At 32.2% G+C, this 23,277-nt stretch overlaps 1 protein-coding gene across 1 annotated transcript in view; it reads left to right on the top strand.

Moving 5' to 3' along the window:
* The first annotated feature begins 1,689 nt into the window (after positions 1-1,689).
* The window catches only part of ice2 (interactor of little elongator complex ELL subunit 2), a 33,879-nt gene continuing 12,291 nt past the window's right edge, over positions 1,690-23,277 (top strand). The window contains exons 1-12 of the mRNA XM_056452291.1: positions 1,690-1,810; positions 1,895-2,002; positions 3,352-3,640; positions 4,126-4,245; positions 4,555-4,689; positions 4,776-4,892; positions 8,144-8,300; positions 9,787-9,971; positions 11,981-12,445; positions 15,477-15,810; positions 17,458-17,624; positions 19,779-19,908. Coding sequence (XP_056308266.1) covers positions 1,797-1,810; positions 1,895-2,002; positions 3,352-3,640; positions 4,126-4,245; positions 4,555-4,689; positions 4,776-4,892; positions 8,144-8,300; positions 9,787-9,971; positions 11,981-12,445; positions 15,477-15,810; positions 17,458-17,624; positions 19,779-19,908 — 2,221 coding nt within the window. The 5' untranslated portion in view covers positions 1,690-1,796. The remainder of the gene's footprint in view (positions 1,811-1,894; positions 2,003-3,351; positions 3,641-4,125; positions 4,246-4,554; positions 4,690-4,775; positions 4,893-8,143; positions 8,301-9,786; positions 9,972-11,980; positions 12,446-15,476; positions 15,811-17,457; positions 17,625-19,778; positions 19,909-23,277) is intronic.

The raw sequence follows: 23,277 nt of genomic DNA, 5'->3' as shown, positions 1-23,277 counted from the left end.
GGCTCCTGACAATACTCTTGAGATCTTATGAAGTTACTGGTTATAATGCTGTAAATAATGTTCAGTTTCTTGCACATACTGATCAATTTGCTTCGAAAAGCCCATAATAAGGGCTTAAAAGCAGCTTAAAAACCTGCTTTAAAACTTTCCTGAAGAAAAAGTCATTGATATCTTTGATGGATTGATTTAAAGAGTAAACACGAAGCCAATTAAGTAAATAAGAGCAAATTTTTTATTTTTATTAAAGCTACCCCTTTAAATATGAAGTTTGACAGATACATTTGAAACCACCAAAATCTCAAAAGTCTTTGCCATTTCCAAAGATTAATTTAACATGTGAGAATTCAGGCTATAACAAGTAATGGTTTTACTGTAGTTACAGTTATTATTTAGGACGTTGTTTGGCTCATTTTTATTTAACATTTCTGTTTACCAACCAATTGTGACTGACTTTTTCCCTAGAAATTAGCCTGAATTTTACATCACAGTTTTTACTTTGATACCCTTATTTAAAAATAACCAATACGTATAAAACATTGCAATGAAAACAAGAATGTTAACCTTGGTACATCTAGATTATAGCAATTGTTTAACAATCGTATTTATAGTCAAATCTGATGGCTACATTTCGTAAAAATAAATCCACAATTCTTAATTAATTCTTTAAGAAATAACATTATGAAAAGTTATGTCAGAATTGGTAGATATTACCTCAGAATTGTGAATTAACCATAATAAATGAATAGTATCCTAATGTTAACCATTTAGGCTATCCAGTTTTGCTACAAATATCATGGTAAAACTTATATAACAATTGTTTAACAATGGTATTTGTACTCAAATCTGATGGCTACTTTTCGTGAAGATAAACACACAATTCTTAGAAAAAAATAAAATAACATTATGAGAAGTGAAGTCAGAATTGCTAAATATTACCTCAGAATTGTGAATTAACCATAATAAATGAACAGTAACTTTAACCTATTAGGCTATATCTAGTTGTGCTACAAATACTACGATAAAAATATGATACATGTACATTTTAACAATTGTTTAACAATGGTATTTGTAGTCAAATCTGATGGCTAGTTTCCGTGAGGATAAACCCACAATTCTTAGAGAAAAAAATTGAATAACATTATGAGAGGTGAAGTCAGAATTGGTAAATATTACCTCAGAATTGTGAATTAACCATAATAAATGAATGGTAGCCTAATGTTAACCATTTAGGCTATCCAGTTTTGCTACAAATACCATGGTAAAACTATGGTACATGTACATTATTACAATTGTTTAACAATGGTATTTGTAGTCATATCTGATGGCTACTTTTTCTGAAGATAAACACACAATTCTTAGGAAAAAAAAACAAAATAACATAACGATAAGTGAAGTCAGAATTGGTAGATATTACCTCAGAATTATGAATTAACCATAATAAATGAATGGTAGCCTAACGTTAACCATTAAGGCTACATATCCAGTTTTGCAACACATAACATTGGTAAACTAAGGTTAGCGTAGCTAAATCGTGGTGAAAATGTGGTTAACATGGTCTAACTATAATGACTGTAAGCACTCACCGACGGTTAGCAACGTTTGACGGTTATTCCAACGTTTAATTAGAAGCGGAACCTTTATGCCACGTGTTGTTTCCACCCGGAACTTACGGGAATTTGGACTGTGATGATAGAGAAACGTCAACGTGCAAAACCCAAGAGTCAGTACGGTGTTTTAATAACGATGGATATGAATGACATCTAAATGTAAAAAAAAAAAAAAAAAAAACAGAGGCCATGGAGTTAAAATGGTAGGTGCCCACCTTGTTGTCATTCTCAGAAGTTATTCGTGATGTTTACGTTGAGCTGTTTTATGGACGGTATTTTGTCTTCAGGGATGTAGAAGAAGCTGCAGCCGCTCCTCCTTATGTTTTTTCCAGAGATTTGTTTGAAAAGTTCACTCTGGCGCCTAACGTCAAAGAACTGTTCGCTCTTTTACACAGGTGAGTAAAGTAAAGTGGTAATTTACCTCAGTTCTGCAGGAAGACTGGTTGTTATTTAGTGTTAGTCCTTAAAAACTAATAATAATTAATTTTAAATTGAGGTAAAGTCGGATTTATATTCGCATATTCGGACTTTCTTAATAATATCATTTGAGAAAAGTATTATTTGCAAGTTATAATTAGGGAAATCATATTAGCAGCCAATGACTATCAAAGTACAATATTGTTCACACAGTCAGTTAAACAGCCCCTATTAAACATTATAAAAGGTCATATTTTGGTTTTGGGGGTCTCCAACAACAGGCTGATATGCAGGCAAGGTCAGAAAACACTTTAATTGTCTTATAATATGCATTTATTTTTACATAATTATTATTCGACATTGAGGCGTGCACTCGAGTAAATTATGATGACGATTTTTATGCGTTCACTAGAGGGAATAATATGGTTAACGTTAGCTTCACAGCTAACTATCAGGCACCTGTAGAGCTTATGCGTCCCATTAAAACATATACAAATAAAATGGACCGGGTGCTTTTTAAAAGTAATGACGGTGAATGTATGAAAGTCAAACCGGTGAGCTGTCTGACAAAAAAGTGCCCTTCTGAATCAAATCAGCAGGATGCTCTTCTAGATCTTTCACTTTGAAGACACTACTGACTATGCTTACATAGACATCAGCAATAGTTATTTGCCTTAATCTGAAAAAGAGAATATAATTACGTGAAGTGCTTTTCGAATGTTGCGTCACCAGTCTATCAACGTTTCCTGCAGAGTCTCGTGTAATTTTGGGTGTTTCATCTTTAATTTCTCGATTTTAACTGCAGTTTGACTTTCACTCATGAACATTTCATTCATGCCCCTGTGACAAACTGGGGTCTTGGACGTGAATATGAAGGACTGAAGGAAGAGTGTTGTTTTTATTGATAATGCACGTCGAATGGAAGGAAAAAACTTCCGCATTTCGTGATGTGTGTGTGTGTTTGCTATCTTGTCTCAAAATGCGGCGAAAAGTCCTACATGACGGTAATAGTTTGATTGCGGTGTTTACTTCAAAAATGCCCCTAATATTCGCATAATCCACGTCTTAATTCTAATTCTGTTTAGTTCAGTTATGACTTTAGTCGGATTACGGTGATCAAGAATCGCTGTTCACATGGTGACTCTTAATCAGACTATTGTCTTAATCATAATTAAAAAGTATTAAAGTATTGTTGCCCATGTAAACAATACTGGTTTCATTCTGCTTTATCTAAATACAAAGATGAAAAGTCAAAATGCAAATCTATCCAAAGGTAAAATTATGATATATTATTGAGCTGTATTTTTTTTCTTTCTGTCCTTAAAAGCTCTGGTGTAAAACCAGAGGACGCCGGTCAAAAAGAGGCAGATGCAGAATCACTGACAGCGAAGTGTGATGAGGATTCAGTTCGTAACGTCTTGGCTGCAGATGAGGCCACGGCTGAATGCAAACCAACTCAAAAAACCAAATCTAAAGCCAAACCCGAGAAGAACTCTGATGTTTCAACTTTTCCTGAACCTTTAGTCCCGTACCCCTGCTTCACCAAGATCAACGCAAAAGAGCGCAGATCATACCTCAGCATGCTCAAAACCAGGAATTATAAGAAAGCTTCAAAGGTAAACTCTCAAAATGGGGTTTTCTTTCTGAAGTGACTTTTTGGGGTGATCATCAGTTTTGCAGACATATGGTGTAGTTTTAATGTATTGTAGTTATACACTCACTGGCCACATTATTAGGTACACCTAACTAGTACCAGGTTGAACCCCCTTTTGCCTTCAGAACTGCCTTAATCTTTCGTGGCATAGATTCAACAAGGTACTGAAAATATTACATTTTGCTCAATATTGACATAATAGCATCACACAGTTGCGGCAGATTTGTCGGCTGCACATCCATGATGCATATCTCCTGTTCCACCACATCCCAAGGATGCTCTATTGGGTTGGGATCTGGTGACTGTGGAGGTCATTTGAGTACAGAACATGACAACATTGCAGTTGTCATGTTCAATGTAAGTTGGACAGGTGTACCTAATAAAGTGGCCGGTGAGTGTATATGCAATATTATAGTTTTAATGTGGTTCTTGTCTCTCTTTTCGAAGCGTTTGATGGAGCTGGTGAGGAATGAAGCGACAGAGTTCATGAAATACCTGCAAGAGGTTTCCAGATTGCAGGCTGATGGGTACAACTACATGCCAGCAGATGCCACCCGCTACACTGAGGTATTCTTTATTTACATTCTTTTATGTGTTTTATTTTATTTATTTAATACAAAATAAATTTTTATTTATTTATTATTTATTTATTTATTTATTTATTTATATTTATAAATGTATTTAATCTCAAAGTACAAAAATTAGTCATTTTATTTTATTATTTATGTATAATAATGTTTATAATAATAATAATAATAAGAAGAAACAATAATTTGATAATAATCGTTTATTAATAATTTATTTTTATTTATTTCAGAATATTATTTGCATGTTTTATATTTATTCATCGATTTGTTTATTTATTTTCCTCTATAGGAATATTTTACCGCCTGCTTGGATCATGTGAAGAGTTACCCACAGGTTTACGGTATTCAGGAGATTACAAGTCTGACCAGTCTAAAAATTGTGTGTACAATATCGCTCAACTTTGAGAAACAGATTCTGGCGATGGTACTTATATTCTATATTTCTTTTTCAACACGTTTGTGTGATATACTGGTGTTTGTTTAATCAATCCCTTCTGTTTTTCTTCTCAGGGTAAAACAGATATGGTAAAAGAAAACGCGATACCAGCAAACACTCAGCTTGCTGTAGATTATGAGACTGTGGCGAAAGTGGTTCCTCCAGCGAAAAAAGCGCATGCTGTACACAATGTAAGTACCAGTCTGTGATTGTGTGAATAAATAAAGAAACAAATGAACAATTTTAATAATTTTTATCTGAAGTATTCAAGATATGTAATTAAATGTAAATTAATATTATGTTTTTTGTTCTAAAAGCAGGATAAATACAGTTATATTATTTTTGGCACAATAAAAACAAACATTATTTTGCATTGTTTAACAAAATATCGAAATTTTATGAAGAAAAAATCTGAATAAAAAAAAACTTTAAGTTCAGTAGGAACAATTATTTATATAAATAATTATATTTAATATACTATCATATATATATTAAAAATCATAAATACTATTTAAATGTTACTTTTGTTATTATTATTATTATTATTATTATCAATATAATTATAATTATTATTATTATTATTATTATTATTATTATTATTATTATTATTATTATTATTTAAATGTAATCATGAAAGGGAAAAAAAACTTCCACCTCAAAATAATTATAAAAATGATTTAATGCTTTGTCATTTTCTTAAAAATCTTTTTACTATGAACTTCATTTTCATAAACAAGTGAAGTTCATTTCAGTTCCTGCAATATGTGTTTTTAACCACTAGAGGGTGCTGATATTTGCTTGAATTACAACAATGTGAGGATCCCTTCAGTATTCGTTTACTAACTAGTGTTTAGAGCTCAGGACCTGCATGTTAAATACAACATGTGCAAAGATTCAAAATTACTGATCTACTGAAACCGGTAGAAGCGCAGGATCTCTAAAATAAGAAGGAGCAAAGCAAAAGCATCTGTCTCAAAGATTATGTGCCTTTGTAAATCAAGTCTTTTTAATTAAATTCAAGTCACCTTTATTTGTATAGCGCTTTTACAATGTAGATTGTGTCAAAGCAGCTTCGCATGAAAGATCATAGTAAATTGAATCCGTGTCAGTTCAGTTTTCAGTGTTTACGTTGTATTGAGTTCATTTATGTATATAGCGCTTTTCATGATACAAAATCATTTCAAAGCAGCAGGTAAAGTTCATAAAACTTCAGGCAAAAAATTATTTATTTCAAGCAAATATTTTCAAATGATATGAAATTAACCCGAAAATAAATGAAAGACATTTAGCAAATTATAATTTCGAAACCAGGCATGATCAGACGGTCTATACCAGATGTCGAATTGGACATTCTAGGTTGACACATTTATATTTATTAAATAACGAAGAATCACCTAAATGTAATAACTGCCAGACTGCTCTTACTATCAAACATATTTTGTTGGAATGTAGAAGTTTAAATTCCATTAGACAAAATTTTTATAAGGAGAGTACTTTGATGGACATTTTTAAAAAGGTACCACCAGGAAGAGGTTTACATTTTTTTTTTTTATCAAAAACAGAACTGAAAAACCATATTTAACTTTGAATAAATTTTTTTGGAAATTTTATCTATTTATATTTTATATAGTTGTATAAGTAATTTTTTTAATATTATACGAATTTGTATTTATCATGTAATATTTTAATGTATATCCATTTGGCCACGAAATAGCCATAAGTTGCTGATGTGGTAATAAATATCTAATAAATATATAAATAAATTTAAAGCAAATATTGAATTATTCATTTCCTTTAATATGGATATATGTATGTATGGAGTCATAAGATATATTGTTAAAGCTTGGCTAAAAAGATGCATGTTTAATTTAGATTTATATTTGGACAGTGCATCCAATGTTCCTGGATGTGATATTACGGTGAAAGGTGAAATTATGGTTTTCAAAAGTCTTGTTGCTGTCTAATAAATGCACCGGTCACTCTTATTTTGATGTCACAAGTTTTTAAGTATTATTATTATATTATATCTTGACATGATAAACTTGTACTATTTTGACAGAAACAAAATATTTCATTATTTCGACATTATTTTCTCTGCTGGAAAAAACCCCAATGAATCTGAATCACATGTGTGTTTTTTGTTAATAAAAATCTTAAATGTTAAAAAAAGAAAAGCTTGGAGAAATGCGAAAAACTTACTGCCATTGTGGAAATTATATGTAATCATGACAAAAAAAAAACTCAAATCAAAGTATAAGTCTTCTCATGTCCTGAACAAGATTTCTATCATCATATTATACCATTTCTGTCAATTGAACGAATTAATAGTTTATAAATGTTGACCACAGGACTATTTATTTATTTTACATTTTTAAGTACTGTATATACCCAGACGTTTACTCATTCTGTGATCATATTTCTCACGTTATTTACAAATACAGATCAAATGTTTGATTACAAATGGAGAAATATTAAATCAATATTAGTAAAAACCTTTTTCGAAAACTAATAATTGCAAGTCTAATAAAACAAATAACAAATTAAAATATGGCTAAATAAAATGGAAAATGGAAACATTGTTCTTTCAAGATCGCAACTTTCCAGCCCGATCTCACGAGAAACGGAAGTATTTTACGTTTTGACAGTTTAGTGGCTAATTCGTACGAATTCGTACGAGTTCAGTCGTACGAAATGGAACGATTTTAAAAAGAAGGCGTGGCACCTAACCCCGCCCCTAAACCCAACCGTCATTGGAGGATGAGCAAATCGTACTAAATTGTACGAATTAGATCGTACGAATTAGCCACTAAAAAAAAGTTACGAATTGCCGTGAGATTGTGTTGAACTTTCTTACAATGCTGTTATTCTTATATCTGCAATTGTGTGTAATATTGCGCTCATACAAATTATGAAAAATTATAACCATAAACAAGCATATTTTGTGGCACCTCAATATTAAAAAATATAGAGTTATATGAAACTGTGTACATTTTATTTGGTTCATACAATATTTATTGTCAGATTGCACAGCCCTTTGTAGTCATGTAATCCATAACTGTTGTCAGATTAGAAGTAGTTCAAAGGAATAGTTACATGAAAGTCAATGGCTGCTACTTTCCAGTATTCCTCAGTGCATATATTCCTTTGTGCTCAATAGAAGAAAGAAGCTCAAACAGTAAGTGGGGGATGAGTAAATGATGACAGGACTTTCATTTTATAACAATCTCTTTAAAAAGTAGACTCTAATTAAAAGTATTTAGTTTTTGTAATCTGATTGCATAAGCCAAGTTACATCGAATCTGTTACTTTCCCTGCTGTTGGGTGGCAGCATATAAAATGAAAACAGGAGTGGACCTGAGACAGAACCTGGTGGGACTCAATACTTCACTGCTGTATTAAAGCTGTAAAACAGGACTGTCCTGATATCTTTGAATGTCTCCAGGCCATCAGCAGTGACGGTAATGCAGAAAAGCTGAGCGCTAGATACGAGCCACACGTGTGTTTAGCCAAAGAGGCCTTCGTTCAGCTGCTGAACAACAGCTCTGAGCTCACTGAATCATGGGAGCTGCCAGTGTGGGTCAGAATGAATCCTGGGAAAGGTGAGCACTTGTCTGCTGTTTTAATGCCTGTTTGTTAATAGGTTATTATAGTTTTAAATATTTAAATTAGTTTTTATTTAGAGATTTTACTTTTTATGTATTATACATTTGAGTTTAGCTTTAGTTTGTTCATTGGTGTTTTTGTTGGTTTTAGTTTTATTTATTCTGTTAGTTTTATATATAAAGTTTTAGTCATTCTAGTTTTCTTATTTGTTTTAATAAATGGTTTCTGTTAGTTTTAGTTTAGTTTTATTTACTGTATTTTCATTTATTTATTTGTATATATATATATATATGTATATATATATATGTGTGTGTGGGATGTGTATATATATGTATACATACATACATACATACATATATATATATACACATACACACACATATATGTATATATATGTATATATATATGTGTATGTATATATAGTATATATATATATATATATATATATATTATATATATATATATATATATATATACTATATATATATATATATATATATATATATATATATACATACATATATATACGTGTGTGTGTGTAGTTTTAGTAAATCTAGTTCAGAGTTTCTAGTTCTAGTATCAGAATTAACAGAACGTGAGCACAGTTTACATTAACTCTTGTGCTATCCTTTTTGCACAAACCCACATCAGAAAAAGTTGGGACAGTATGGAAAACGCAAATAAAAAAGTAGTGATTTCTAATTTGCTTGTATTTCATTGCTGACAGTACAACAAACATTCTTTATTGTCTTTCTCGTTATTTATTTACAATTTTTTCAAAACAAACACATATTCCAATTTTGTTTCTTGAAACACATTTCAGAAAAGCTGGAGCAGTAAAGCATTTACCACTTTTTAATTTTGCCATTCCTTTTCACAACACCTAAAATAAATTAGTGACTGAAGACACCAAGTGATGAAGTGTTTCAGGTGCAATAAAAAGGTGAGCAACAGTACGGGGTTTTCTCTATCGGAGACAGGTCGGTACTGCAGTCAGGCCAGTTAAGTAGCTGGATCCTCATCCTCCGCAGCCAGGACTTTGTAATGTGTGCAGAATGTGGTTTTGCATTGTCTTGTTGAAATATGTATGGGTGTCTCTGTAAAAGAAGGCAGCATATTGTGCTCCGAAATCTCTTTGTACTTTTCAGTATTAATGGTGCCATCACAGAAGTACAAGTTACCTGTGCCAAGGGCACTGACACAACCCCATATCATGACAGATCCTGGCTTTTGGACTTGTTGCTGGTAACAGTCTGGATGATCCAATTCTTCTTTTGTCCAGAGCACACGTCATCCATTTCTCCTGAAAAAAATACCTGAAATACTGATTCATCTGTCCACGCGTTTGCACTGTGTGATGGTCCATACCAGAGCCTAGAGAAGTCGACAGCGCTTCTGTACAGCTAACATAGGGCTTCCTCTTGGCACAGTACTGTTTTAAATGGCATTTGTGGATGTAACTACGTATTGTGGTACTTGTAGGCAGCTGTCAGAGTAAGACGACGTTCATCGATGCTCCGCTGCTGAAGACAGAGATAAGCTGCAGAGAGAGGAGTTTGCTGTTCCACGAGGAGAGCCTGAAGCTGCTCGTTTCCAAGACTTCAACACGACCGGTGTTTTTCGTCACTGGAGAAGAGCTGAGCTTCGAAAGCACTCCTCCTGCTGAGGTGAGAACAGTTCATAGAGAAAGGAGGACGAAACACCGGACAGTTAATAACCTATTGAAGATGAATTATAAGTCAATTATTGTACTAATGGCTACCTATAAAACGTAATGATTTAATAACGATTTTTTCAAAATAAAAAAAGTCACAAAATAAATATAGTCATATATCATAATTAGGAATAAGATATTAATACAGTTTTTTATTGTTATATTAAATATTTAAATCTAAAACAAATTTCATTGTATTGCTCTATGTTAAACTTACTATATTGTACTATATTGTTTATTTTTCTATAAAACTCATTAAATTGCAGTATACTATTATTTTAATTCGTCTTTACTATAAAATACAACTCTTGTTATATAAGATGAATAAATCTCCATAATAATCTTTATATTATTAAGTGCAATTATAAATATTGCGTGTTTTTTTACTATATTTTAGTTTGTTTTACACAATTAGTTTATATTGTAGATTTATGTGTATTTTATAAAAAAGTCTCTTTTGCTCATCTAACCTGCATTTATTTGATCCAAAGCATTGCTAATAATATATTTATTATTTGCTATTTAAAATATCTGTTTTCTATTCTGAATATATTCATTCATTCATTTTCTTTTCGGCTTAGTTAATTAATCCGGGGTCGCCACAGCGGAATGAACAGCTAATTTATCTAGAACATGTTTTACGCACCGGATGCCCTTCCAGCCGCAACCCATCTCTGGAAAACATCCATACACACTGGCTCACATTCATACACTATGGACAATTTAGCCTACCCAATTCACCTGTACCACATGTCTTTGGACTGTGGGGGAAACCAGAGCACCTGGAGGAAACCCACGCGAACGCAGGGAGAACACCACACAGAAACGCCAACTGACCCAGCCGAGGCTCGAACCAGCGACCTTCTTGCTGTAAGGCGGCAGCACTTCCTACTGCGCCACTGCGTCGCCCTAATTTGAATATGTTTTATAATGTAATTTATTCCTGTTAATTCCTCACAGCTGAATTTTTAGCATCATTTCTCCAGTCGTGTGATCCTTCAGATATTATTCTAATATGTTGATTTCCTGTTAGTATTAAATAATATATTAGTCGACATTTTCATTAAAGATGAACAAGTTCGCATATTGTTCATATTCTATTCTAAATATACAAAATAAATTAAATATCGGACTATTGTGTTCAGGAAAAGCCATTATCGTATTTCTATTCGAAACTATATGCAAATATTTAAAATATTATATAATATAATAATTGGGATTAATGTCACATCCAAAGTTTGTTTATTTATTTATATATATATATATATATATATATATATATATATATATATATATATATATATATATATATATATATATATATATATATATATATATATATATATATATATATATATACATATATAATTATTATTATTATTATTTTTACAATTGATATTGCCTCATTTTAAATGTGTAAATGTGTACATAAGACTGTAAAGTTCATTTTTTTTATTCCATAAGTTTTATTTTAATCCATTTTGCTTTATTATATTTTAATCTATTTCTGTTTTAATTTCATTTTAATTTCACTTGTTTGTTAATTTATTTCGGCGGCAAGGGTCACTGTAGGGAAAAATTTACAACCTTGATTGTACAAAATGTTTTGTTAAAGCTTGGGGGTGGGGGGGGGATCACAAATAAACATTAAAAAAATAATAAAGTAATGTGTATTTTGACCAGTATTTTTGTATGTGAATATGTTTATTTATGTATATGTGATACACACATATAAAACAACTGTTTTTGCAAACAAATTTACATTTATATCATTTGTATCATATACGTATAAATTTTATATCTAACAATAAATGAAAATGTACTAAAATATTTGCATGCTTGTGTGTATTTATATATACATAATAATAAACACAGTAGACAGACATATGACGTTTATTTTGCATGCGATTAATCTTTGCCCAGCACTAAAACATTTATTTACATAATTTTTTTTCTACTCAGGATAAAACCTCCAGAAGTGTGGTGACGTTTGATGACACTAGTATGGATTTTGAGACTGACCTCACAGATCTGGAGTCCTTCGGCGAGTCCTACAAGCCCACTAAGAAAACAAAGGACCAAAATAAAAAGAAAACAACCAGTCAAAATCCGAATGCAGCTCCATCTCAACTTACCCCAAGCCCCAAGAAACTCACAGACTCTTCAGATGCAAAAAAACCCACCTCACCGTCTCAAAACACTCCAGAATCTGTGCCTGAAGAACAAGGTCAAACAAAGACGACTCTGGATGATCAAGGAAAGACTGCTGAACATAAAAATGAAGAGTCCGAAACGCCCTCCGTTCAGTGTCCGCCTGCCAAGCGGCCAAAATCCTTGAAGGACGACCAAACAGAGCCAGATTCAGATTCGGATGAAGGACGACTGATCATTGACCACATTGTTTCCCCACAGAGACCTCCAGTCCAGGTCAGTGTTTATTTCATTGACGCCATTTATTATCGAGACGTAAACTCAATTAAAAAACAGTTCTGAATGACAAAAACATGTAACAAGAGCGGAAAATGACAACAGCCAATAAGAATCAGAATTTCAGTCAAGGTTTTCAATTATTCAAGTTTTTTTTTTTTTAAGTTTAATGTTATTAGTCTTTATTAGTCTTTAAATCATAAGCCTTAAAGGTGCTGTAAGTGTAACTCCTCTAAGGCATAAAAATATCATAATATGTTTGCAGATATTTAAGAAATATGCTTAGTGAACATTATTGTTTATCTGAAAAACAATGCTGAAGTCAGATATTCTGCTTTGAAAATGTCCATTACGTGTCGGAACATCTGTCTTTGTTTTGGTTATTTGAACTCGCCCAATGCCACTTTAGCCAATTATGTTTCAGCACCCCACGTTGCCTTGGTGGAAAACAGCATATTTGCTTCATTCAATCAGAAAGGCTCTCAAAGCATGCGCCCGCAAACGAAAATGCGACCTCCAGTGGGACAGTAGCAGACTCCAAAATGAGAGTTCCACATGAGGAGGATATTAATTAGCAAATAATATAAATATTATGAACGTAAACATTAGATGAGCAGGTTACACTGTAACTCCGTGTCCTAACATCTTGCTACGTGAGGAGATAAGCAATTTGGCTGTTTGCACCAGACGAAAAACGATATCAATTTATATACAGCCATTTAGAAGCACAGAATAGTGCACTCACTGCACTTCAGCGAAATGGTCAGGGTTATAATCCAATTGATACATATTAAACCTCTTTATCAGTATCAAATATACATGCTGAATCACTGATATGTGTTCTAAAGTTCAGTTTCAAACAGTTTATTTTATTTTTAACATCTGAGGTGATCTATCTGCTGCTGCTTTCAGTAGTACGGCAATGAATGTCATGTAAAATGGCATTCAAACTTGCATTATTAGCATGCAACACGGAATAAACCACATGAGGTGTGTCTGAGGTGATCAGTTGTTTACCTGTGAGAAATAAAAGCCGTTTCTAAAATATAAATTTCAGGTGTTGGTTAGGACAAAAACTCCTTTTAGTACGGAAAATATTCCTTCTATCGCATGTTGTTGCTTTTAGTTAGAAAATATTACATATAATCAGCCTTTAGGCTCGTTAGTCAGGCACACTCCATCAATCTGGCAACCTGCGCTTGCGTGGACTCGTCAGAAGAGGAGCAGAGTGAAAATGTGTTTTGATCCTGGAGTGCAATACCTAGTTCAACCACAGGGTGTCAAACTGTATGTAAGTTTGACACCCTGTGGTTGAACTAGGTATTGCCCCTTTAAAATTTGGATGTCTGGATGTCACCATTCAAAATAAAAACGCATATTTGTGCTTACAACTATAACTAACCTTGGATAAAAATATTACGTTTTGACGGTATTGTGATTACTGCTCTAAATTATATTCTTTTTAAATGTCTGGGTAATAAAAACAACCCTTTGAACGCAATATATTGTATTTTGAGAAACTGTTTAAATATTTAGGAGCAGTAAACATGTCAGACTAAGTAATTCAAATGATTCATTGAATTCTGTCGTCTACATGTTTCTAAAACGCAGATTTCATTACAATTTAAAGCGGTATCTTTGGATATCTTTTCTGCTGGAGATAATTTTGTCCTAAAAAAAATATATATAAAAATAAATCCTACACATAACTTAGGAATAGGATATAGCAGAACATTTTGGTGGTTTTAGGCTTGTGCCGGTATTCGGTAATGCGATAAATCACGGTAATGAATATGCACGATATTGTTATCGCGGGCACTTCAAAATACCGTGAAAAATAATAGATCCGAATTTATATTCTTAGAACGCGCCTTAGCTTATTTTCCATCAACCGCTTGAAGAAACACTGCGTATATGCTGCGCAGAACTGATGCGCACTCTGATGTAAACAATCCCCACATGTAGAAGCACTGTGTGCACGCAGAGTGCGCAGCCGCTGCCACCGCACTATAATCCTCACACGAAGAAGCATGGCGGAAGGAGGAACGCTGCCGACAATTTATCCCCCTTCAGCTTATTTTCCATCAACCGCTTGAAGAAACACTGCATATATGCTGCGCAGAACTGATGCGCACTCTGATGTAAACAATCCCCGCATGTAGAAGCACTGTGTGCACGCAGTGCGCGCCGCCGCTGCCACCGCTGCCACTGCTGCCACCGCTGCCACCGCTCTCTACCTCACACGAAGAAGAAGCATGGCGGAAGGAGGAAGCTGCCGACAATTTATCCCCCTTCAAAAAAAAAAGTCAGAGGTTTGGAAATATTTTGGGTTCCAAAAAAATGCAGAGGGATTGCTGATCGAAGACGGTTTCCCTTTGCACATTCACTTTGATATAATTGCTCAAGTTTACTTTTCTATTGTGTATTGTTTTATTTATATTTATTTGTATTTAAATGTTTGAAGTACTTTTAGTTAATTAAAAAGTTATTAAAGTTACTAAGTTGACGAAACTGAAGTTTTTTGTGTTTTTTTTACCTGTTTCTCTAGTAAAATTACAATATCGTGATAATACCGTATACCGTGATAAAAGCTCAATCAATTAATCACAGCATGAAAATGTGATACCGGCACATGCCTAGGTGGTTTAAAACCTTGACTTTTCCAAACCATGGTATACCTTGAAAACGGTTATCGTCCCATGCCTACTTAAAACATTAGTCCTGCCACTATGCTGACACATAGGCATTTGTAGCTCCGCCCCCTTTTGAAACAAGCACAATCTCATTTGAATTTAATGCGACAGTCACAAAAAAACACAATTAGGATTACAGCCTAAATGGGGCAGTTTCAAAGAGTTATAAGAAACAATATTTGTGTGGTATTTTGAGCCACATTCTGAAACTTCACATACACACATCAGAGACTTATGTCTCGGGACATCAGAGACTTATTTTACATCTTGTAAAAAGGGACATAATAGGTCTCCTTTAAGAATAAAACTAAATCCAAATTTCCTGTCAAATGTAACAGGAGCCAGCAACATCTCTCGAACCAGCGGCTCCAAGTCCCGCAAACCCGCTGGGGGGCAAAGGAGTCAAGAAGGGCGTCAAGCGGCAGAGAATTTCAGGCGAGTGTGATCAGCTCGGGCAGATCCTGAAGATGCAGGACGCCATGCTCAAATCCACACCCAGCAAGAGCCAGGAGCCCGTCAAAGCACAGGTCCCGGAAGAGAAACATCCTGAAGTGAAGAGCCACTCGCTGGTCAAAACTGGTGTGTCGTCGTATCTGGAGTCCAGAGAGGGACAGGAGGAGGATGGATCGCTGCCTGCCGACACTCCTGTGATGCTGTCCGCTCAGAAAAAACGTCAGTAAACACTATCTCTGGGTTCAGTGTGTACCAGAACATGCTTTTACTATTATCTTTGCACATGTAACGCACTCATAAACATTAGTCACCTGCTGTGTGCGAGAATATTTAGCATCAACTTAAATGCGTTTTCCTATATGTCAAAAAAAGTCCAAGTATTTAAATAATTAATAACTTTTTTAAAAATATGTTTAAATATTTAATATTACATTTGATTATTAATATTTCTGATTTTGTCATATGTACAATATATAAACATATATATGTATATGTATATATATATGTATATGTGTGTGTGCGTGCGTGCGTGCGTATGTATGTATGTATGTATGTATGTATGTATGTATGTATGTATATATATATATATATATATATATATATACATATATATATATATACATACATACATACATACATACATACATACATACATACATACATACATACATATATATATATATATATATATATATATATATATATATATATATATATATATATATATATATATATATATATATATATATATATATATACACATATAGCTTCACATACACACTATAATTCTATGCAATTCACTATACAGTTTATAGTATAGTAAATATTTTAATTATAAAATGTATTATGTTTGTAAGGGTAAGTAATTTTATTGTAATTTTATTGTTTTTATTTTCTTTATTTTGTTGTTTAACTGTGATTTTAACATCACAATTTTATTAGAAATTAATCATTTAAAATGATAAATTTAGTATATTTATTTAAAATTAACACCGTATAAACTGTTTATGTAATGAACTTTAACTGCGTTTTTTAAAAAGTTAAATAAGTTTTATCTAATTAAGTACTTTTTAAAATGTAAAAAATGTCAATTTAATTTTAATTTCTACCTTATAAAACAGTTTTATTTGTGTACATATATAGTATAAAATTATATACTATATTCATTCATTTTCTTTTCGGCTTAGTCCCTTTATTTATCTGGGGTCGCCACAGCGGAATGACCCACCAACTTATCCAGCACGTTTTTTAAGCAGCGGATGCCCTTTCAGCCGCAACCCATCTCTGAGAAATAATATACTATATAATATTTATAATTCTATATTTCTAATAAAATGTTTACAATTCTGTGCCTTTATTTACCTTTTACTTTTATTATTATTATTTTTATTATTTTTGTTATTATTATTATTATTTAGTTTGATTATTATTATTATGATTGTTATTATTATTATTATTTAGTTTGATTATTATTATTATGATTGTTATTATTATTATTATTTAGTTTAATTATTATTATTATGATTGTTATTATTATTATTTAGTTTAATAATGCTTATTATTATTATTATTATTATTATTTTTGTTATTATTATTATTATTTAGTTTGATTATTATTATTATGATTGTTATTCTTATTATTTATTTTAATTATTATTATTGTTGTTGTTGTTATTATTATTATTATTTAGTTTAATTATTATTATGATTGTTATTATTATTATTTAGTTTAATAATACTTGTTATTATGGTTATTATTATTATTATTATTATTGTAATTTTAAATCATAGTTGTCAGATTCAGTGTGATGTTGACATGTACAGAATATTTGTTTTATTATAAAAATTGCTCTCTGTGTCTGCCAGGTCTTCTGCGGGAGGATCTTCAGGCCAGTGCAGAGGATGAGTTAGACTATGATCCTCCAGCAGAGGGCAGTGTTTTCTACAAACTCTACAGTCTACTGGACGTCCTGCTAATGGTGCGCAGCAGTGTGGACATCGCTCACCCGAAACACGACAGAAAGACCTTCAGGGTAACACGTTTGCATTTGTGGTTTATGAGTACTCTCTGCAGGCATATTGTATTATATATAGTAAAAACACGTATTATATAGTCTTACCCCACCCTACTCCTAAACCCCACAAATTTGAATGTCAAAAGTCCCTATTAAGTATGATTTTTAACCATTATTAGGGCATGTCCTCATAACCTAGCTTAATAGTGTACAACTAGGTCATACCCATGCCATTATACAAATTTTCTTGTAAACCACCAAAACCAATACACACAGTTTCAGAAACACAGGTCTGCTTCTGGCCATGTAACCATCAGTCACATATGAGAGCTTTCAAACCTCACCCACAATTGATTTTATTATTATTAGATATAATATTATATAATAAAATTAGTAAATGTATAGTTGTCAGTGATTATTTGCAAGGTTTTGTTAACTTGAAATCTTTGTGTTTCAGTCAGTAAGTCAGCATGACAAATGTCTATGATGCATCAGCTCAAAATACCACACAGATTATTTGTAAATGAATACTCCACTTTGTTTGCAAATAATTAACTCCTCTAGAGTTAAACAAGTGATATTTACCCTTTTTTTAGAATTTATTCTGCCTGACGGGAGCACTTTTAGCTTAGCTTAGCATACATCATTGAATCGGATTAGACCGTTAGCGTCTCGTTCAAATAATTTTCGAAAAAGAGTTTTGATCATTTTCCTATGTAAAGTTTGAATCTTTTGTTGTTACATTGTGTACTAAGATGAAAAGTTGCTATTTACATTTAAATTAATTGTAGGTGTTGCACTAAAAATGACAACAACTATATTTTAACTACTTTTTTATTTGTTATGGTTCTCTAGATTTTGTGTCAGTCTTAGTATACTATATAGCTACAGAAAAGTCAAGCTATAAATAAGATTTCTTTAAATTATCCAAACATTTTGTTTTCATTTAAGTAAGATGCTAATGGTCTAATCTGATTCAATGGTTTATGCTAAGCTAAGCTAAATGTGCTGTTAGTTTTTACAGCCAGTTTTTACTGCTACAGCAAGTACAAAAATGTTTTGTAAACATAGTTAAAGGAAAAATTAAGCAAAATCAAAAATATTCATGCTGTTTTAGGATGTTTATTTTTCAGTAAATAACATTAAATTACAATACAAAGTTACTGGGTTGTCCTTTCTCACATTTTCTGGTTCTCTTGATTCTTCCATTAATATCTTAATATACGATGTAGCTTAAGAAAAGTCAAGCTTTAAATAGGATTTCTTTAAATTAACAAAAAAAAAATTTGAACGAGATGCTAATGGTCTAATCTGATTCAATGATTTATGCTAAGCTAAGCTAAATGTGCTGTGCTTATGAAGAATTTCCATGTTCTTGTTTTTGTTTTGTTTTTCTTAAGCTGTACAGAAATGGCAGTGTTTTATAAACGTGCAGTTTAAGGGGAAAATTAAACGAAACTAAATTATTTATATCGTTTCAGGACCTTTTTTATGATTACCATTAGGGCTGAACAAAATATCGCTTGTGCATTGATATCGCGATGCATGTATCTGCAATAGTCACATTGCAGGATTAGATTATTTATTAAAGATTAAAAGATAAAGATATTTTAAAATATATTTATAAAATGATTACCATGTTATTTTACATTTGAATGTTCCATTTCTGTATTTGAATACTGTTTTACTCCCCAGAAAACCATAAAGATTTAATTTGTAATTAATTTAGTAATTAACCTGTAATTTATTATAATTTGTGCTGATCATCCCAGTCGATCTAAATGAATGAAATCTTTCCAAATAGAGCTATTCAAATCATCTGCTAAAATTCTATTAAAATTATTAACTCCACAAAACAAAATATCGCAATGTCCAATTTTTCCAATGTCTTGCAGCCCTAATTACAATAAAAAGTTACTGCGTTGTCCTTTTGTACATTTTCTGTGTTGGTAAATGCCCCAATAATAGCACTCAAACTGGATTAAAGTCTGATTTTCCGGATTTCACATGAAAACCAGTCTGCTTTCCTGTGCAGAACCGTAGGGTCCAGCATTATATCTTATCAGTGTATTAACAGGCCCTTCTGTAGGTCAGGAAAAGAACATGGTTTTCCCTTCTGTGTGTATTTTTAAAGCTGTGTGAGTGTATAATCATGGCGTGTCTTTGTTTTAGGCCGTTCCTGTGCACATTTTACCCAAGCTGGAGTATCAGCTGTGTTACGGAGCCGAGAGTTTAACCCACACAGAGGCCTGTCAGCTGTGGGCTGAGAAACTGCTCCACTCCAGCACCGAGTCCTTCATCAGTAAGACTCTTTAAGTCTTTTTTTATGGATTGTATTTTTCAGTTCATATCCGATTCAGACTTTAAAAGGTAGCAGAAATGTTCAGTTGAAGTTAGAAGTATCAACCCCCCTGTATATTTTTTGACCCCAATTTCTGTTCAACACATTTCTAAACATAATAGTTTTAATAATTCATTTCTAATAACTGATTTATCTAATCTTTGCCATGATGACTGTAAATAATATTTCACTAGATATTTTCAAGTGCAATTTAAAGGCTTAACTAGGTTAATTAGGCAGGTTAGGGTAATTAGGCAAGTCATTGTATAACGATGGTTTGTTCTGTAGACTATCGAAAGCAAATATTGCTGAAGGGGGCTAATAATATTGACCTTAAAATGTTTTTTATTCTAGCTGAAATAAAACAAATAAGACTTTCTCCAGAAGAAAAAATATTATAGGAAATACTGTGAAAATTTCCTTGCTCTGTTAAACATAATTTGGGAAATATTTGAAAAAGAAATAAAAGGTCACACTTTACAATAAGGTTTATTAGTTAATGTTAATTAATGCATTCACTAACATGAACAAGCAATGAACAGTACATTTACTACAGTATTTGTTCATGTTAGTTAACGTTAGTTAATGAAAATATAGTTGTTCATTGTTAGTTCATGTTAACTCACGGTGCATTAACTAATGTTAAACAAGCATGGACTTGGATGTAATAAGGCATTAGTAAATGTTCAATTATGATTAATAAATGCTGTACAAGTGTTGTTCATGATTACTTCATGTTAGTAAAGGCATTACCTAAGGAACCTTATTGTAAAGTTTTACCAAATAAAAATTCACAGGAGGGCTATCAACTGACTTCAATTGTAGGTAGGTAAAGTTGTTACTTATTTAAGGAATAATATTGCATAATATGTGTGAAAATCAGCTGTTTCAAATGCAATATGACTTTCACAGGTCTGGTGTGTGTGTGTGTGTGTGGACTGCTTTAATTAGTTATAGAAACAAAAAACACGTTAAAATTAATTAAATGACCAAGTTAAATCATTTATCTCGTTCATTTATCATTAAATCTATTTTAGGGAAAGTTCACACAAAGATTAAAGTTACCCCTTAATTTACTCACCTTCTTTAAGCCATCTTTGGTGTATATGACTTTTTTACCTCATTTTTTTACATTAAGGATGGCTTGACTGTCAGTAAATATTGAAGTAATTTTCATTTTTTTACGTGAAAAATTCTTTTAAGTTGGAATATATTTAGTTTTGACTCTTACAGAAAAAAAAAACGTGAATATAATTAAATGCGATAACATGGACATCTTTCAAAATCGTGTTTCTTGTGTTTTACGTATGATATTAATAATTCTGTAAGGCTTAAAATATTAAATCTAAATAAATATAACACTTAAATATTAAACATTTAATAATAAACATTGAATTACAGTATTATTAAAGCACAACATATGACAAATGTGTTTATATAATGTACTTTTACAACGTGGAAATAGCATGTGAGCCATTAAGGGGGACCCATTATGCCCCTTTTTTAAAATGTAAATTAAGTCTCTGATGTCTAGTGTGTGTGTGTGTGTGTGTGTGTGTGTGTGTGTGTGTGTGTGTGTGTCTGTGTGTGTGTGTTAACTCTTTGTAACTGACCTTTTTTAGGTATTGACCCTAATTGTGCCATTTTAGTGACTGTTGCTTTAAATTCAAATGAGATTGTGCTCTTTTTAAAAGAGGGCGGAGCTACAAATGTCTATATGTCAGGATAGTGGCAGATTTAATAACAAGACTAAAGTTATCTGCTAATGAGGGTGAGATGGTCACTAATGGGCGGGGCTTTTTCCCTCTAATGACACGTACAAAAGGGAGAATGTCAGTCAAAGTGTTTCTGCAGACTGTTTTTATCATGTGTGGTTATAAAAAATAGAATTAATTCATCTTCAGTATTAAAAGCTGGTTATATTCACAGACTGTTGCCACACAACTGTGTGTAAACCTCTTATAAAAATATGATTTTTGCATATTAGGTCCCCTTTAAAGTGCAAATCATTCCAGATGTTATCTTATCACCCAGACGGATGCCATCAAAAACAGTTGAAAGTTTTATATGAGGTTATCCATCCAGATAGAAGATAGTTTTGTCTAGTTTTAGTGCTGGTAAGGAGGGGAGTCACACTTCCCGCAAACTCCCAGCATGCCTCTCTTATGACTCATGACTCATTGTTTGGAGTCCGGGTTGCTGTAGATACGAACATCACAGATTTGAAAAGCTGCAGAATAATGCAACCGCATGCATGATGTATCACTGTGGGGAAGAGGAAAAGTAGACACTCCTTTAATGACTGCTGAAGGCTGGAAAATTTAGCTTAAATGTCTTCAGAAATAGATATTCACTACTGGTCAAAAGTTTGAGATGAGTAAGACTTTTAAAATGTGTGTGTGTGGGGGGAGGGGTTGCAAAAAGAACACTATTCTGCTTACCAGGGCTTTATCTAATCAAAAATACAGTAAAAAATGTTAAATATTATTACTATTTAAAATACATGTTTCCTTATTGAAAGCATATTAAGATGTCATTTATTCCCATGATTTAAAGAAGATTTTTTTTTCTCCAGTCTTCATTGTCAATTCATTTATTTTTCCAATTATTTATTTATTTATTTATTTATTTATTTATTTACTTATTTTATTTATTTATTTATTTATTTATTTATTTACTTATTTTATTTATTTATTTATTTATTTATTTATTTACTTATTTTATTTATTTATTTATTTATTCTCAGTGTTGAAAGTTGTTTGACTGCTGCATATTTTTGTGTAAACTGTGATCGATAGCTTTGTTTAAATATTCATTCATTTAGTTTGTCCGGGATGATTCTGTAGGGCAGCAAATCTTGTGTGAAATATAATAAGCAAGTAGCATGCAAAAATACAATAGAGCAAAGATAAAGGTGAAATAAACGATGCTTTATAGGTTTCTGTGGAGTTTAAGAGTATTTAGCTACAGAAATTGAATGACCAAAAACCCGGCAGAGAATTCATTGTATAAATAACCTAAACTGTTTCTTTATTAAGGTTATTTGACTATTGCGGATATAATAAAATTTTACAATATTTATTAATTTTTTTGAGTAAAGGGCACCTATGGTGAAAAATCTACTTTTAAAGCTGTTTGGACAGACATATGTGGATGTATGGTGTATAGACCGTCATATTGGGGTGATATAAGCACACCCAGTCCTTTTTTTCCAATTTAACAACATAAAAACGGTGGACCAATTAGAGCGGTTTTCAGATCGACCGAAACTTTACGTAGGAGTGCGGTCCCCCCGCCCACCAATATTGATTGACAGCTGCGTATTAACAT

Source organism: Danio aesculapii, chromosome 25, assembly GCF_903798145.1.
Source record: "Danio aesculapii chromosome 25, fDanAes4.1, whole genome shotgun sequence".
Classification (NCBI taxonomy): Eukaryota; Metazoa; Chordata; class Actinopteri; order Cypriniformes; family Danionidae; genus Danio; species Danio aesculapii.
Note: the sequence above shows the minus strand (reverse complement) of the source record. Positions and strands in the feature narration are given on the sequence as shown.